This window comes from Dasypus novemcinctus, chromosome 9, assembly GCF_030445035.2.
Source record: "Dasypus novemcinctus isolate mDasNov1 chromosome 9, mDasNov1.1.hap2, whole genome shotgun sequence".
NCBI classification, from domain to species: domain Eukaryota; kingdom Metazoa; phylum Chordata; class Mammalia; order Cingulata; family Dasypodidae; genus Dasypus; species Dasypus novemcinctus.
Genome location: NC_080681.1, coordinates 12,528,628 through 12,543,044, shown reverse-complemented (window position 1 = coordinate 12,543,044; position 14,417 = coordinate 12,528,628). Strand labels below are relative to the sequence as shown.

At 35.9% G+C, this 14,417-nt stretch overlaps 1 protein-coding gene across 4 annotated transcripts in view; it reads left to right on the top strand.

The window, feature by feature from the left end:
* CEPT1 (choline/ethanolamine phosphotransferase 1) overlaps window positions 1-11,364 on the top strand; it is a 35,254-nt gene extending 23,890 nt beyond the window's left edge. For 3 of the 4 annotated variants that reach the window (XM_058303059.2, XM_058303057.1, XM_058303056.2), the window contains exons 5-9: window positions 3,431-3,515; window positions 8,194-8,325; window positions 8,822-8,980; window positions 9,475-9,600; window positions 10,586-11,364. In XM_058303059.2, the coding sequence (XP_058159042.1) occupies window positions 3,431-3,515; window positions 8,194-8,325; window positions 8,822-8,980; window positions 9,475-9,600; window positions 10,586-10,705 (622 nt within the window). In that variant the 3' untranslated portion in view covers window positions 10,706-11,364. The remainder of the gene's footprint in view (window positions 1-3,430; window positions 3,516-8,193; window positions 8,326-8,821; window positions 8,981-9,474; window positions 9,601-10,585) is intronic. The other variant, XM_058303058.2, reaches the window with a different exon arrangement.
* The last annotated feature ends 3,053 nt before the right edge of the window (window positions 11,365-14,417 follow it).

The window sequence follows — 14,417 nt, the reverse complement described above, 5'->3', positions numbered from 1 at the left end:
CCTAGGATTCAAGACACCTTCAAATGATGACTTTTCAGACAAAATATTTCTTCTTAAAATAATAGCTCACAAGCCAAATAATACAGTTTCTTTGGCATGGTGGTAAATTTATCCCTAGTCCATAGTCTGTGTTAACCTAGCTAATAAATAGCTAACCCAAATTACAGCAGAATTATATTTACTATTTATAGTTCAACAAAAAACATTTGTGTTTACAAATTAACTGCTAGTATGTCTTGAAATGCATATGCCACATATAAAAAAGATTACATTGTCTTATTTCTGATTTTAGAAGAGAAAGGCATAAAAAGTTCTGGAAAAGGATAATTAACATGCTTATCAACTCTCACAGAATGTCACTTCATCTCTTCACATCCTTAGATTAATACTGAGTCTCGTTTGCATTCAGACCAAATACATTTATTAGATATTTCTCTGCACACTGAGAAATAGAAACGAAACTTTCAAAACAGTCATATTTTCCTCATAGTTATTAGCTCATTTAGATTGAAGTGGCAACTCTCCTCTGTCACTTTTAAAATATGGAGAATCCTTTTTGTCCTTTGCCAATCTAAACCAAAATAAAATAGAAATAGAATATCATCTTAAAGCAAAACCAATTAAATGTTTAAATGCCTTCATGGTTACAGAAAAATTTTTGTATCATTTAATTTTCCCCCTCTGAAACTTTTAGGCAGTGGAAATCTAATGCTTTAGATATAAGTTGTTTTCCCATAATTTTTTAATTCATTCTGGTGTTTGGCAGTACTCTTCCACCACCACCATATGCCTTGCTTCTTTTTGAGGACTATTTGAAGGGGTTTCTGTTTTGGTGGTGGCAGTGGTAGTGGTAAGTTTATTTTTTTATTTTTGAGGAATAGTCCCAACACTTGAACTCTCCATTTTAAAAATCATAATTTTAAAAAAGGAGGTAATTACACAAATCCCAAATTCCTTCCCTTTATATAATATATGCTAGTCTGTCTTCTAAATAGTTATTTCTTTCCTCCATGGCCAGAAAGATTAAAATGACTCTCCTCCTAATATGTGTTCCAGTAACTTCAGCCTATGGTGATAGATTTGTTAGTGGAAAAGGGGGAAAATGGGCTATCATATAAGTAACTCTCTTGTAAACAGAATCATACTCTTGTTCATTCTTAATCACTTTTGCCATCTCTCCCCTCTTAGCTTGCTCTAGTCCCTGTCCCAGGGAATTGCCTCACACCTTCACCTTTTTCATTAACTGTGGAGGTGAGAGCCCCACCTCCAGGAGTGTTATAGGCAGTTTTTGTGATTCAGCTTTGTGAGAGCAAGAGGGGCTCATCCCAGAGTTCAGAGGATTACTCTAAATCACATAAGGAAACAAGGAAAGTATTCCTAATTAATTACCAACTGGTAAGTAAATTTTGCCTGGTCCTCTCTCCTAACATTAAGGCATTATTAATTGAAATATAATGACAGTATCTTGAATGATTTAGAAAATTCTGTCTTCCAAAATTTCCAAATAGAATACTCCATAAAACCTTTCCTAGGAATCCCAGTTCGGGGCTTTCTAAAGATTTCTCATGTTTTCTATTCTCTTACATTCATCCACAATACAAGATTAATTGCATGAGGTTCCCTCCATTTTTATTTTGTAATTCTATACTTCTGGCCCTTCCCCTTCCAAAAGGCTACTTCATATGTCCAGCAAAATGTTGTAAGATGTCTGCCCTCCTCCACCCAGGACAGAGTCGATCATCTTTGACACCTGCTTAGTCTCCTGAGTCTTCTACTGAGTCTAATCCCCCTTATTGGCAACACCACTCACCAGGTCAGCTCTACAGATTCTTTTTAGCCTAATGCAGTCCTTTTTTTTTTTTAATAAATGTGTATATCAAGATGACAACATCACTGTATGTTTGCAGGTTAATAAACTTCTGTTTAAAAAACATTCTTCAGCAAAGATCAGTTTTTTTAGTTGCTAGAGACTGAGTTCAACCCCATTATTTATTATGAGCATGAGAGCTTAATCTCACATTATAGATTATCTGCTTTAAGTATCAGTTTGAGAAATGGGGCTCTGTTATATGCTCTGGGAATTGAACCCCCTTACTCTTGTTTCCTGCTGTTCTTAAACGGATTACCTTTTTTTTTTTAATGTCGTTCTTGGGTGAATTATTATTCACTTTGTTCAAAAACTATCATAATAAAAATTGGCATACTGTGAAGAGTCTCCTTCCCATCGTTATTGTCCCTCTACCCAGTTTCTACGCTGTCTTCCCCAAGGTAATCACTGTTCTTAGTTTGTAATGTATCCTCCCAGAAATTTGTTATGCATTTAATGGCAAAAATAAAAATAGAATACTATTTTTCTCATTTGCACAAAAAGTGGCAATATACACTAGTCTGCAGCTTTTCACTTAATATGTCATAGCTGTAAGGAATTGCTTCATTCTTTTCAAAAGTTTCAAAATACTCCATTACATGGAAGTACCATAATTGATGTAACCACTCCCTTATTGAGAAACTTTTAAAAAAATTTTGCTCTTATAAATAATACCAGAATGGAATAGCCCTGTACAAACATTTGGTATAAGCTTATCTGTAGGATAAATTCTCAAAATTAAAAGGAACTTGGATTAAATTATCAGATAGTGATAATCATAAGATTATACAAAGCACTGTCTACAACAGGAAGGGAACACCAAATTTTACTCTTCTCCTCAATCTTTTTGCCCTTTTTTTTCAGACTTTCAGACTTCTAATTTCTACTGCCCTGTTTTTGCATCAGGTTTGTTTGTCTCTTCTCCACTATGAGATCATTTTCAGCAACCCTAAAGCTAACTCTTGGCTGCTTTCAGTATGTTCTTCCAGGAATCTTAAGGTAGTTTGCCTAGTAAGAATAAGAATTTTATTAAGAATTGGGTGAATCTTTTTTTCATACGAATACTATGGGAGGCATTTAATAGAAGATATCTAAAGGGCAGTAAGTTTGCAAGGTCTGAGTAATTTATATTACTTTTGTGAAAGTTCATTATTTCTTCCATTTAATACTTCAGGATTTCATATTATGTAGCAGTGTGATATAATTTTCTCCTTGACACTCAAAATAAATCCCCTCCCCTGCCTTTTTAAAAAAATTTTTTTAATCTTTAATTTTTTTGGTGGGAAAGGTGAAGCTATAGTTTCAGCCCAACTTCAGTGAATCAGAAATTTCCTTTGGAGTGGAGGGGTTTTTATTGCTCTGTGAAATTCATCAAATTAAAAGGCCTTCGATTTTATTTGATTTTGCTCATAACCAATTTTTGACACTTCCTTTTCCCTTTTCCTCAATATTTTGAGTTTTTTTTCTATTGTGCATGATAGAGGAATGCTGCTAAGCTTGCAAGTAATTAACTTGAAATTGTTTTGAGTAATTCTGCTTTTTTGGCTTTTTATACCTAATCAGAATTGATGTGACTGAAGTGCAAATCTTCATAATAATCATGCATTTGCTGGCAGTGATTGGAGGACCACCTTTTTGGCAATCTATGGTAACTTTGTTTGCATTGTTGTATATTGTATAATGCATGCTATGTCATTTGCTTGAATTTTCTCATGCAATATAATCCAGTTTAAGGGTAATGTATAAAATTATTTTACTCTTTCTGAAAATGGAAAGTCACAGCAAGGTAGGACACAAACTTCTGTTTACCGCCTGGTGAATTTTAGTACTTGGAGTTATGTGGTACGTTAGTTTCATTGCAGGGCTATGATCTCTGAAGGCCGTTGAGAATCTGAGTTGTTATTGTCATTATTTTACAGATGAGGAAACAAGTAGTGTAGCAAGGTAACTAACCAGTGACAGTATTAAATCAGATCCTTTATTTTCATTCTGAATTATGTGAGTCTACTAGTTTTTCTGTCATTTGCTTGAAGCTGCGTAACAAATTTGGGATAGTAAATTAATTCTGGCCTTAAAACAGGATAAATGCTTTTTGAAATTAGTACCATAAGATTTATTTTAACAACCAAGACTGTTTTTCAGCTGGACTTGAAATGTAATCACCCTTCCAAATACACATTCTTGGCTTCCTCCTCTGTAAAACTAGGATGGTAATAATACCTAGCTCATAAGGTTATCATGGGCATTAAATGGGTTACTACAGGTAAAGTTTCAGGATTCCTTAAGTAGGACTGAAGAGTTACTATTTAATATAACTTATTTGCATCTCATCCTTGAACTAAAAAACTTTAGAAGTGCCCCTACGCTTAAATAATGCAGACATGGTGATTTTCCTAAGACACTAGGTGGGGACTGGTAATTAAGTTAATATTTGCTGTATTTTAGTGTACTTCATTTACAGTCAGTTGTCATTATTTGCAGCAGTTACAGCTATTAATAGTTAAATCATCATGAACACTGAATTGGTGAATTACTGATTGATTGCTCTTAGAACAAATAATAGGATTAGGTTTCTGCAAGCCAATGGCCAAAACATTTTTTACCAACCAGTCAAAACATAACATTGATTTATGTATGTTACTGTTTTATTAAAAACACCTTATTTAATATATATTGTTTATTCATTAGCATTGAACTCATGGCCAGCAGCACTATAACTCATGCCTGAACCAAGCTCATCTAACACACATGTATTTTCTCCTAAGGCACCTCAAAACTTTTTTACATTTAGGAACACTAGATAGCACTGTACCACCAAGCTTGGGGGCCATTTTAAACACTGAAAACACCAACAAGTAACACAAAAATGCAAAAAGCATGGCACTAAATATACCATAAAAAGGACACTTGTTTACAGTATGAATGCTTCAGTAAGAAAGCAGAGCTTCACCTTATTCAGCCTCAGCTGGGAACGTGTGCCTTGGTGACTCAAATTTTTCACCACTCTGCACGTCTGCCAATGACCACAAAAGCATCACCAGTGGCTCAGGTGACTGGGCTCCTTGTCTACCACACGGGAGGTCGCTGGTTCAGATCCTGGTGCCACCTAAAGAAGACAGCAAGCTAGTGCAATGGGTAGATTGGCAAGCTGACACAACAAGATACACAAGAAGAAAAAATATAATGAGATATCCAGTAAAGCAGGGAGCAGAGGTTCCCAGTGCCTCCTAAAGAAGACAGCGAGCTGATGCACAGGAGATACAAGGAGGAAAAACCTAATGAGAAACACAACAAAGTAGGGAACAGAAGCAGCTCAAGCAATTAAGCACCTCCCTCCCACATAAGAGGTGTTAGGTCCTGCTCCCAGTGCCTCCTAAAGAAACAATGAAGATGAACAGACACAGCAAGTGAAAAACAACAAGGGATAGGGAGAAATAAATAAAATCTTTTCTAAAAACAGCACCAGTATTTGTTTGGGGCTTAAAAATAAATTTTAGTGAGTAGGCAGATTTGCAATGATGAAATCCATGAGTAATGAGGATCAAATTTGTATTATATTAACAAACAGGCAATCCCACACTCTCTGGAGGAGAGTAATCTCAAAATGATACCATTTCTGTGGAGCAGGTATAGCCCAGTGGTTGAGTGCCTACTTCACATGTATGAGGTCCTCAGTACCTTCTGGGGAAAAAAAAAGAACATTTTGGGGAGCGAGTGGAGCTCAGTGGTTGAGTGCCTATTTCACATGTATAAGGTCCTAGGTTCTATCCCCAGTACTCCCCTCTCCCCCAAAGCAATACTATTTCTACTGAAATTTATAACACCTGTAAGGAAATTTTATTATGCCCATAGGAAAACAAGTCTTAACAGCATAATAGCTGAATTCTGCGAAAACCCAAACAGTTGAAACAAAACATAATGTCTTGTAAAGGTGTTGAGAATTTAAGGTGTTTTCCGCCCCCCATCTCTAAACTTCTTAAAAAATGCATTAGATTAGATTTATATGGCCTGGGTACGTCATTTCTTGGCATGAATCCAGAGGGTTTTCCTTTGGCTCTAAGGTAGACCCCATCATCCAGGGAAATTTTTATTATCCCTGAGTCTCAAAGACCACAGAAGCTGTGTGTAGACCTGAGATAAAGGTGACTTCAGTACAGCTCTCTGGCTATTTCTATAGGGTAGATGCACTTTGGCCATCTTGGTTGAGTTCCACAAGGGATGCTGCCGAAAGAACAAGATTGAGAAAAGCAGAATGTGCCCATCTTTTTTGATTTTGAGTGTGGGAGGAGAGTAAGAGTGAGGGAAAAGACTTTCTTTTATCCAACAAATGTATCAATATACCTACGCCTACAATATCAGAACTCAAGAGGAAATAGAAAAATCAAACAAAATCCTGCTCTCAGTTGCTAATGATTTGGTGTGCATGGTTATCATATGTGACAGAAGTGATGAGAACCGTAAGAATGTTATACTTGCTAGGTCTATAACTTGCTTGCTTGCTTGCTTGCTTGCTTTGTGGTCCAAGACGTTTTTCCAGCTTTTCTAATGTTATCTATTTATTCTTTCAAAGGACAACGATTTCCATGATCCTAAAACAATGTCACCAAATTAAAAATACAGTTTTGATGCTCATTTACTACATTTGTGGCACTGATTACTGTGTTAAAACAAGTTGGCACTCCTTTAGTACCCCAGCTCTAATACAGGAATGCCCCTGTAATGGATTAATGCTTCTTCTGGAATCTGGGAGAGTGTAGTATTTCTCCCTTTGCCAGAGAGGTCCTTTGTCTTTCTGAAGAAGAAACAAAGGGGGTGGGAGTTAGAAAACTGGCCAGAGTATTGAATTTCAGCCAGGTGCCTCAGATTTAGATTGTCATGCCCCTAGTTCCCTGAACTGGAGCAGAAAAATCTATTTGAGTTCAAAGCAACCAGGGTATTGATTTTCTCCTGTATTGAAAACAAGTTTTGAATTTGGTGTGTGGGAGTTAGAGATTAGTTAGGGAAGGAAGAAGACAAAACTTAGGATGCTCTGTAAAGTGCTGGACTTAATTTTTAAGTTGACCTATTTCATTTTAGAAAATTAAACACTGTTTAAACCATTGATTTCAATATATATTTTTTAGACCTGCAGTTTGGCATGAGGTCATAGAGTTGTATATACAAGCTGATTTCTTTAGAATTTTCGAGAAATGGGCCATTTAAAATTTGCCGATTTTACTGAGGGTTTATACATACAAAAAATAGGAAATGTCATGTTTCCTCTTTGATTTTAAAAGTAAAAGTAGATGACAATGCTTAAAAGTATAGAGAGTTCTAATTTAAAAAAATTTTTTGTAAGAACTCATTCCCCTAAACCATTGTGGGCTTTTGGAATCCTGTTCCTATAGTCATTTATTTCAGCAAACTAGAAAATATCACTTTTTTTTACAAAATTTGAGGCTTCAGAAAAGCTAAAGGGGAGTGCAAAACGGAAGAGAATCTTAAATGATTAAACATTTCACTAGAAGTGTATTCCATTTTAAATGATGGGTATTGTGCTTGCATAATTGAGTATATGATCTCGATCCACTCAGCCTCTCATTAGGTAAACGAATTCACATCTTCAGAATACTATAAGAAAACATTGTTAAAATTTTGGATACATAATTGTAGAGCTGTCCCTGTTAGTTTGTACTTGACATGTTTTTCTCCTGTATATAAATGCCTTCTTAGTTGCCCTTTGCTTTTACCAGCTGCCTGTATCCTAACAATTTGGAGTTGGAAACTCTTCTGAGTAGAACTTTTATCTTTCATTCTCCATTTGCAGATTTTTTTTATCTAATTGCAAAATTTCTCTTTTATGCTCAACACTGTCTCTCACAGCAATTAATAATGAACTGCAGGGTTAGAGGTAGAATTTTTTAAATACACAAAGAAAAAAGGCAAGGTACATACCTTTTACAAATAGGCCAGAAGACAGTTTTTAAAATGCACACAAAAAAAGGCAAGGTACACACTCCTTTTACGAGAAGGCCAGAAGACAGCCTGGCTCACTGTTGCCAGACCTCTCGATTACATTTGAACCCTTCTTAGTTTGGTTGGATCAGTCATTTTTTTAAAAAGTAGTGTCAGGAGAAGTGAGGTTAATTTCTATGTATATAGCCTCATCTCTTGAAACTCACTATATTGCTTATAATGGAAAAGAGGAAATCATCCATTATTTTAAGTATTTACTAAACTGGAAGAGATTGAGAATATTTGGAAATATGAATCAAATATTGGAGTTAACTGTCTTTTTGTTTTAGTTTGTACATATCTTAATTGTTCTCTCTCTCTACCCATTAAAGATTCCAGTGCTGAATATTCAAATGAAAATTTTTCCTGCACTTTGTACTGTAGCAGGGACCATATTTTCCTGTACAAATTACTTCCGTGTAATCTTCACAGGTGGTGTTGGCAAAAATGGATCAACGATAGCAGTAAGTATGTCTTGGTTTATGAGTTCCAGCAGTTGTTTACACTATGACTTGGTTTTTGGTTGATTTGTTTTTCATTTGAAATGTGTGAAAGTATTGGTTAGAGTTTCTGCTTAACCTTAAAAAACAGCAATGCCCCAAACTTCTCAGTTTCGTTTATATATACATGCATTTATGTACACATATGCATATATTTGCACTCATATACACATGCATGCAAATGTGTGTATGCACACTTATATACACATATACCTAAAACGTATGACCTGCTTTATAAAATAAGCCCAGCCTCTTAGGTGAAATCCTCAGTTTGTGCCTAACCAATCCATGCCACTGCTTTTCACTAGCCATTCTGGTGTTCAGTTAACAGATACTGCTTGCTGTCAGGTACCATGAGGTTCTTGAAAATTTCAGTTGATCTGTCTTAACAAGATCAATATAGGTAGTATCTGATGAGTGAATATACTATTAACTCTTCTGTTCTCTTCACTCTGTACAGGGAACAAGTGTCCTTTCTCCATTTCTCCATATTGGATCAGTGATTACATTAGCTGCAGTGATCTACAAGAAATCAGCAGTTCAGCTTTTTGAAAAGCACCCCTGTCTTTATATACTGACATTTGGTTTTGTATCAGCTAAAATCACTAATAAGCTTGTGGTAAGCACCTAAGGTTTGGTTTGATTTGTTTGTAATTTTCATTTTGTTTTGGTTTTGTGGCATAGTTTTCATTCTATAGCTTCCTAAGCAGTCCTAGAGTTTACTGTACTATCAGACTCTCTTGACATCAAGGTGGGAGCTGTTTTTACTCTTGTGAAGTTATAATGTGAGATTACCAAAAGTTCTTTGAGCCTCTGCAGCTTTTCTGTCTTCTGCCCACAGTTTAATTGTTTGGTTTATCTGCATTCGTCCATCTCAGTCTGGTACTCAAATTAAGGATTCTTATGAAAAGCATCGTTTGGGGGACTTAGTTGACCTCTGTCTTTGGGGCATAGTTCATACTTCATGTTGTTATCGTTTTTTTTTTAATTTTGGGAATTCAACAAATCTTGCTAAATCTTGAAACTTGATATTTGAGTACAATACTGATCTTTGTAGTTCACAGTTGCTCTAATATGAAAATGCCTACATCATTGATTCTGTTTTATTCATAGGTTGCACACATGACGAAAAGTGAAATGCATTTGCATGACACAGCATTCATAGGTCCAGCGCTTTTGTTCTTGGACCAGTATTTTAATAGCTTTATTGATGAATATATTGTACTTTGGATTGCCCTGGTAAGTATTGTACCATGTCTTATTTCATTATTTGGAGGCTACCTGCTTTCTTTCAGGGGCCAGTCCTGAGAGAGAGAGAATATAATCATAATGGTTTGGAATGTCAGAAAACACATATATGGGATTTTGTCAGGGTTCCCTGTGTCTTTGAGCCATTTTTTGCATTTTTTCTTCTCAGTCCTACTTCCATCAAGGCTCATAAATTCCAAACTTCTGACTTTGTAAAGCAGGAGTTAGTAAACATAACCTGATAGGCTAATGACTATTTTTATAAATAAACTTCTATGGGAACACAGCCGTACTCATTCATTTATGTATTATCTCTGACCACTCTCCTGCTCCAATGGCAGACTTGAGCACTTGTGACAAAGATAGTATGACCCACAAGCTTAAAATAATTTACTCTCTTTTTTTTTTTTTTAAGATTTATTTATTTATTTAATTTCCCCCCCCCCACTCCCCTGGTTGTCTGTTCTTGGTGTCTATTTGCTGCGTCTTGTTTCTTTGTCCACTTCTGTCGTCAGCAGCACGGGAAGTGTGGGCGGCGCCATTCCTGGGCAGGCTGCACTTTCTTTTCTCGCTGGGCGGCTTTCCTCACGGGCGCACTCCTTGCGCGTGGGGCTCCACGTGGGGGACACCCTTGCGTGGCATGGCACTCCTTGCGCGCATCAGCGCTGAGCATGGGCCAGCTCCACACGGGTTAAGGAGGCCCGGGGTTTGAACCGCGGACCTCCCATATGGTAAACGGACGCCCTAACCACTGGGCCAAAGTCCGTTTCCCTTTACTCTCTTTTTTTAAGAAATTTTGTTGACCTTTGGTGTAAAGGAAAGGGCTGTGAGGACACTTGAGAATAAGTCGTATAGAATCAAAGATATATCTGAGGAGAGGAGAAGAAAGTCAGAGGCCACTCCTCTTTACTTTCCAGAAGCTTAGGGAAGATCTAAACATGTCTTGAGAACCTAATAGTCTCTTTTTTATTTCTAGGTCTTTTCTTTCTTTGATTTGATCCGGTACTGTGTCAGTGTCTGCAATCAGATTGCATCTCATCTGCATATACATGTTTTCAGAATCAAGGTCTCTACAGCTCATTCTAATCATCATTAATGATATAATTGGTGTTATATAGGAAACTCCTGATTTCTGCAGGAAGAATCTGAACATATTAAGGAGAAAGGGGTGAATAAGAACAAATATAATTTATAATAATCAATGTTGTATACCATTTATTCTTTGTTACTGGTAACACTCCTTAGCGATCCTTCATGAGAATGGGAATTTCAAGTCCCATCCCATAAATTGTACATGTTGTCACACAGGGTTTGGTCCAAGAAAGCATGCAGGAAAAAATTGCCATTTGTAATTATCCTGGATTCAGAATGAAATTGTCATGAGGAACAAATCCCCCGTGATGGGAGATTTCCAATGTAAAATATTTGAAGGCCAAAAGATGGTTGTTTTAAAATTTTAACAAATCATCTTTTAGTGATATCCTTATTTAGTATATTCTCAAGCTTTCTTTCCTAAGGAGCTCAGTTTGTGGCACAGATAAATCTCACCTAGCTGGTGTGGTGAAACTAGTGATAAAGATCTCATAGTATGGATTGAAAAGTTTCCTATCTTTACATTATTGAGGAAGTCATTTTTTTATTGCTTAAAAAATGATATCCCTCATGGGCTTGGAAAATCCTGTTAGCATGCCGAATAATGTGGTAACTTTGTTGATCCATTTTATTTTTTTAAATAAATACATGATCTGAAAGCCAGCTTTTTTCTCAGTTTTATTTCATGGCAAGGTAAACTGTAAGTTTTATTGTCATTTTTTAATTTAATCAAAATTTCTTTTCTTTAATAAATAAGGAAATTCAATCAGCTGCATTGTCATGATGTATCCTGTGACCTTTCTATTTTGTATAAACTGTTTAGCTTTAAAAAGAACTATGTCAATAAGTTATTTTTGTTGTAGTCATCACCCTTGTATATAGATAGCTCAATTGCTTGAATTGAGAGGGAGACAGCCGAAAAGATTTAAACTAGCTAAAATGAGGTATCATCTTAATGATTTTTATATATACTCTATCTGTGTAATCATGGATAAAGAACAGCTATGCTGCCTTGCCTTGCAACCAGAACTCTGCTTTCTTGTACTATTAATGGTTCTGGAAATCTCATGTAGATCTATACTGTCAAAGATATTGCAGCTTTTAATATCTTTGCTAATCTATAGCAGGAAAAGGAATCTCTCTTCTCACCTTTCCTTGCTTACAACTTCTATGGCATCTGGGATAGAGACATGCATGCAGGAAACTGCTAAGGCAAATCAAGTTTAGAAAGCTAAGACAAAGCAAAAAAAAAAAATGTTTGATGCATTTATACTTATTGGCTTATTTGATTATCAGAACAAACATAGCCGGTGTAAATTTCCTAAGTGAAAATTGAGGCCTGGGAAAAATTAAATGACCCACCTTGTCACACAGTAGCGACTTGTGAGAACTAGAAGCCATATTTTCTTAATCATGATCTAGTGTTCTCTCCCTCACCATAATGGTTGTATTTGTTTTTTTCCCCGTTTTTTATTGAGATATATTCACATACCACAGTCTATCCAAAGTTTATAATCAAGAGCTTTTAGTATAATCTCAGAGTTGTGCATTCATCACCACAAAAAATATTAGAACAATTTTATTACTCCAAAAAGAAAAACCTCACACTCCTTAGCAGTCACCTCTTAATCCCTCTGTACTTCCACAGCCCTGTATAACCACTCATCTAATTTCATCTTTATAAATAGATTTCCATTATATTTTATGTAAATGGAATCATACAATATGTAGTACTTCATATCTGGTTTAGCATAATGTTTTGGGGTGGGTTTTTTTGCCTGATATAGCTGTCTAGCATAGTAAAACCACATATGAACTATGAATATGGATATGGGTAATACTGCATAAATGACTGTTTTTCTTTGAAACCGAAAAAATGTTTTGTATGCTATATAGTCCCATGTTACATTTTTTAGCTTTCCTTTTAGTAAGACATATGATTTTAGTCTTTCCCTTTCAACCACTTATACCCAATAATAGCTGCTAGTTACAAACATTATGCTGTGCTTTCACCTTTTCTATTCATTTCCAAAGATTAACATGCAACCTTTTTACCAGTTCTGCACAAGTTAACCATCAGCTTTCCATTCTCTAAACTCATTCCCTTTTCTGGTGACCTATATTCTAGAAATTAACTCCATGAGTTTACACAGTACACTTAGTTCATAATAGCACGGTCATCCAGTATTTGTCCTTTTCTGTCTGGCTTGCTTCACTCAACATAATGTCCTCCAGGTTCATCCATGTTTTGTCATATGCTTCATAACTTCATTTCTTCTTACAGCTGCATAATATTCCATCATGTGTTGACACCACAGTTTGTTTATCCATTCATCTGTTGATGGACACCTGGATTGTTTCCATCTTCTAGCAATCATGAATAACACCACTATGAATATTGGTGTGCAGATGTCTGTTCATGTCACTGCTCTCATTTCTTCTGAGTATATACCCAGTAGTGGTATTTCTGGGTAATGTGGCAGATCTTTATTCAACTTCTTTAGGAACTACCAAACAGTTTTCCACAGTGGTTGTACCATTCTGCATTCCCACCAACAGTGATTAAGTGTTCCAATGTCTCCACATCCTCTCCAACACTTGCAGTTCTCTATCTTTTTAATAGTAGCCATTCTAAGAGGTGTGAAGTCATATCTCATTGTAGTTTTGGTTTGTATTTCCCTGATTGCTAATGGTGTTGAACAATTTTTCATGTGTGTTTTTTTTTCCATTTGTATTTCCTCTTTGGACAAACATCCGTTCAAGTTTTTTGCCCATTTTTTAATTAGGTCGATTATCTTTATTGTTGAGTTGTAGCATCTCTTTATATATCATGGATTTTAAACCCTTACCAGATACGTGATTTCCAGATATTCTCTCTGATTGAGTCAGCTGCCATTCCATCTTTTGGCAAAGTCCTTCGAGGTGTAAAAGTTTAATTTTGAGGAGGTTCCATTTATCTATTTTTTCTTTGTTATTTGTTCAAGGTTCAAGAACCCACCACTTACCACAAGATCTTAAGGTGTTTCCCTACATTTTCTTCTAGTAGTTTTATGGTCCTGGCTTTTATAGTTAAGTCTTTGAGCCATTTTGAGTTGATTCTTGTATAAGGAGTGAGATAGGAGTCCTCTTTCATTCTTTTGGTTATAGGTGTCCATTTGTCCTAGCACCATTTGAAGAGACCATTCTGTCCCATTAACATGGACTTGGTAGGTTTGTCCTGTCTTGTATCCTGCCACTTTGCTGAACTCTTACTAGCTCAGATAGCTTTATCATAGATATTTCAGAATTTTGCAAATATAGGATCATGTTATCTGTGAAAAGTGAGGGTTTTACTTCCCTTTTCCTATTTGGATGCCTTTAATTTCTCTTCTTGTCTAATTGCTCTAGCTAGACCTTCTAGCACAATATTGAATAATAACAGTGGTGACAGTGAACATCCTTGTCTTGTTCCCCATCTTAGAGGGAAATTTTCAGTCTTTGCCCATTAAGTATGATCTTGGCTATGGGTATGCCCTGTATCATATTGACAAATTTTTCCTACTATTCCTATCTTTCAAAGTGTTTTTATCAAGAAAGGATGCTGGATTTTGTCGAATGCCTTTTCTGCATTGATCAGGATAATCATGTGATTTTCTTCCTTCAATTTGTTAATGTGGTGTAGTACATTAATTGTTTTTTTTATATTGAACCACCCTTGCATACCAGGAGTAAATCCC